Source organism: Crocuta crocuta, unplaced genomic scaffold (assembly GCF_008692635.1).
Source record: "Crocuta crocuta isolate KB4526 unplaced genomic scaffold, BGI_CrCroc_1.0 scaffold693, whole genome shotgun sequence".
NCBI lineage: Eukaryota > Metazoa > Chordata > Mammalia > Carnivora > Hyaenidae > Crocuta > Crocuta crocuta.
In genome coordinates, this window is record NW_027527545.1 from 1,091,419 (window position 1) to 1,094,617 (window position 3,199).

At 56.0% G+C, this 3,199-nt stretch overlaps 1 protein-coding gene across 1 annotated transcript in view; it reads left to right on the plus strand.

The window, feature by feature from the left end:
- CACNA1A (calcium voltage-gated channel subunit alpha1 A) overlaps positions 1–3,199 on the plus strand; it is a 181,704-nt gene that overhangs the window by 94,300 nt on the left and 84,205 nt on the right. Inside the window, exons 13-15 of the mRNA XM_077765843.1 lie at positions 109–240; positions 518–590; positions 3,082–3,199. Of these exons, the coding sequence (XP_077621969.1) occupies positions 109–240; positions 518–590; positions 3,082–3,199 (323 nt within the window). The remainder of the gene's footprint in view (positions 1–108; positions 241–517; positions 591–3,081) is intronic.

The following is a 3,199-nucleotide window of genomic DNA, read 5'->3' on the forward strand; positions in this document are numbered from 1 at the left end:
CTGGCCTGACCCCTCTCCCCCACCGGCCTCACTGCCCCTCCACTGCCGGCCTGACCCACCTCCTCCACGGGCCTCACCGCCTCTCCCCCGCCCGGCCTCTGTTGGCAGGTACTGGGCATCTCTCAGGAACCTGGTCGTCTCTCTTCTCAACTCCATGAAATCCATCATCAGCCTGTTGTTCCTCCTCTTCCTGTTCATCGTGGTCTTCGCCCTTCTGGGAATGCAACTCTTCGGCGGCCAGTAAGTGCTCGCGGATTCCCTGACTTCTGCTTCCCTGGGGTCCCGCGCCCTGCGGGCACAGACGTAGGTCTGGGTGCAGCCAGAGACCCAGGCTCGCCCTCCTCACGGCCCGGGCGCCCAGCGCACTCACCCAGGATGGGCGGAGCCCTGGGTACCAGTCAGGGAGGGTGTCCTCTGGGGCACAGAGATGCAGGAGATGTTGCCCTGGAGACAGGATGCTGAGCCCTGGGAGCATCCAGGGCAGGGCTGGTGTGAGATGCCTGTATCCTCCCCGCAGGTTTAACTTCGACGAAGGGACTCCTCCTACCAACTTCGACACCTTTCCAGCAGCAATAATGACAGTGTTTCAGGTAAGGTCTTCACCCGGCGCCCCCGTGGGCAGGTACCTCTTCGCGACAGAGATTAAAGTACCCGTTCAGTGCACGAGGGGCCTCCTTGAATCGCTCTTTCTCGGCTTTGCCTCGTCCCACAGTTTTAAAATAACAGGTTTTAGGATTATTCTGGTATCAACAGTGGTAGGTAAATGCCACGGGGAAGGCAGTCTGTTGCACTTAAAGATCCCAAGAGAGGAAGTCCATGGCGGGCCATGCAGGGCCACACGGGGGAAGCATCAGGGTGGATCAGGGGGCAAGAGAAGGGGAAACGGGAGCACAGCCTTTGTTGCGCTTTCTGCGGGAAGCATCCCGCGAGGCAGGGTAAGCAGATTTGGAATTGGCCTGTTTGGATGATTTCAGTGGGCTCCAGGCCCAGGGGCCAGCTCGGGGTAGCTGGCACCTGCCCTGAAATGACAAGGGCAGGGGACTGTGGGCCCTGAGTACTCAAGCCCGAGAGAGGAGGTGGTTGGGGGTGTGGGCTCTGGATTGGCTGGTTTGCATTTGAAAAGTGCAAACCAGGGGCGCCTGGGTGGCTTAGTCGGTTGAGCGTCCGACTTTCGCTTGGGTCATGATCTCGCGGTTCGTGGGTTCGAGCCCCACATCGGGCTCTGTGCTGACTGCCAGCTCAGAGCCTGGAGCCTGTTTCAGTCTGTGACTCCCTCTCTCTCTGACCCTCCCCTGCTCATGCTCTCTCTCTCTCTCTCCCCTAGAAATAAATAAAAATATTTAAAAAAAAAAAAAGAAAGAAAAGTGCAAACCAGGGGCAAGTTGGCCACTCTCTCTAGGAATTAGCTAGCCCTGACTCCCTCTAGGGTCAACAAGCCCCCCCGCCATGTCATAGCATCAGAATACAGAAAATAAGACCTGGTTACCACACCCATCCTCCCCAGATTGGAAGATGCCCCAATCCCACGTTCCAAAGCACAGAGAGCCTAAGAGATCTTCCCAAACCGACTTCTGCATCTATATAGACACCTGCCCTGAGGTTTGGGACTGACCTGCCTGGGACCACCAGAGCCTTTCTGGTGGGTTCTGTCTCTTCGTGGGGTGCGGAGACAGGGAATCTATGGAAAATGTGACTTCACCCTCTCCTTCTCCAGGGAGGGCAGTTTCAGAAAAAGAGCCTCTAGACGGGGAAAGAAAGGGAAACCATCCATGAAGCTCTGAGCCCTCACGTAAATGGTTGTTGATGGTGGTAATCACCACCATATATCTTTAGCACAGGGCTGCTTGTCCAAGACGGGTCTGTCCCCCAGGGTCACTTGGAAGTTCTGGAAACATGATTGGTTGTCACAGCTCTGGGGGAGGGGCATGGTGGGTGGAGGCCAGGGCCACCGCTCCACACCCCACAGTGCCCAGCACGGCCCCACCGCAGAGAAGGACCTGGCCCCAAATGTCAGCAGAGCTGAGGCTGAGAAACCCGCATTAACGGATTGACATTTTTGGAGTGCTTTCACATTTACTGTATCCTTGTAGAAATATTACAGAGGAGGGAAGTGGGATTTGTTTTTTAATGAGCATGTGGGTGGCACATGCCTCTCCCCTCAGTCCATCCCACACGCCAGGGAGACTTGTGTTTGCCAGCACCTGCGTCCCTGTGCCTGACACATTCTCTGGTCACTGGCACCCGTCCTGTCCCCGGGCACCGCAGTCCAGAAGGACCGGGGAATCTGTGGCTTAAGCAACAGAAATTTATTTCTCGTAGCGCTGGAGGCTGGAAGTCCATGACCAAGGCGCCCACGGGGTTGGTTCCTGGTTAGGACTCTCTTCCTGGCTTACAAATGGCCACCTTCTCCCTGTGTCCTCACATGGCCCAGAGAGAGACAGACAGACCACATTCTCTGGTGTCTCTTCTTACGAAGACTCCATTCCCATGATGAGAGACCTACCATTATGACCTCATCTAACCCTGATTACCTCCTGTCCCCAAACACCATCATATGAGGGTTCAGACCTTCAACCTATTGGGGCGCCTGGGTGGCTCAGTCATTTAAGCCTCAGACTTCAGCTCAGGTCATGATCTCACAGTTCATGAGTTCGAGCCCTACGTTAGGCTCCGTGCTGACAGCTCAGAGCCTGGAGCCGTTTCAGATTCTGTGTCTCCCTCTCTCTCTGCCCCTCCCCTGCCACGTTTCATTCTCTCTCAAAAATAAATAAACATTGAAGTATATACATATATATTTTAGAGCCTCAACCGATGAATTTAGGGGGGCACAGCTGTGTCCATAGCGAATCCCTTGATCACACCAGGGAAGGCGGAGTTACAGAACGATCTGTGACTCCCCCAGAGGCCCCTTTTCCTAGAAGCCAGGCCGAGAGCTCCTCATTCCCACTCACAAACGGGCGAGACCCCCCCTAAGACGAGGGCCTGGGAAGAGCCGCCTGGGCAGGTGCCGGCTCCGCAGCCACGTCTCCGCGGGGCCCGTGGCTGAGAGGGGTTGGCTGTGTGTTTCTCCGTCCCTTTCAGATCCTGACGGGCGAAGACTGGAACGAGGTCATGTATGACGGCATCAAGTCTCAGGGGGGCGTGCAGGGCGGCATGGTGTTCTCCATCTACTTCATCGTGCTGACGCTCTTCGGGAACT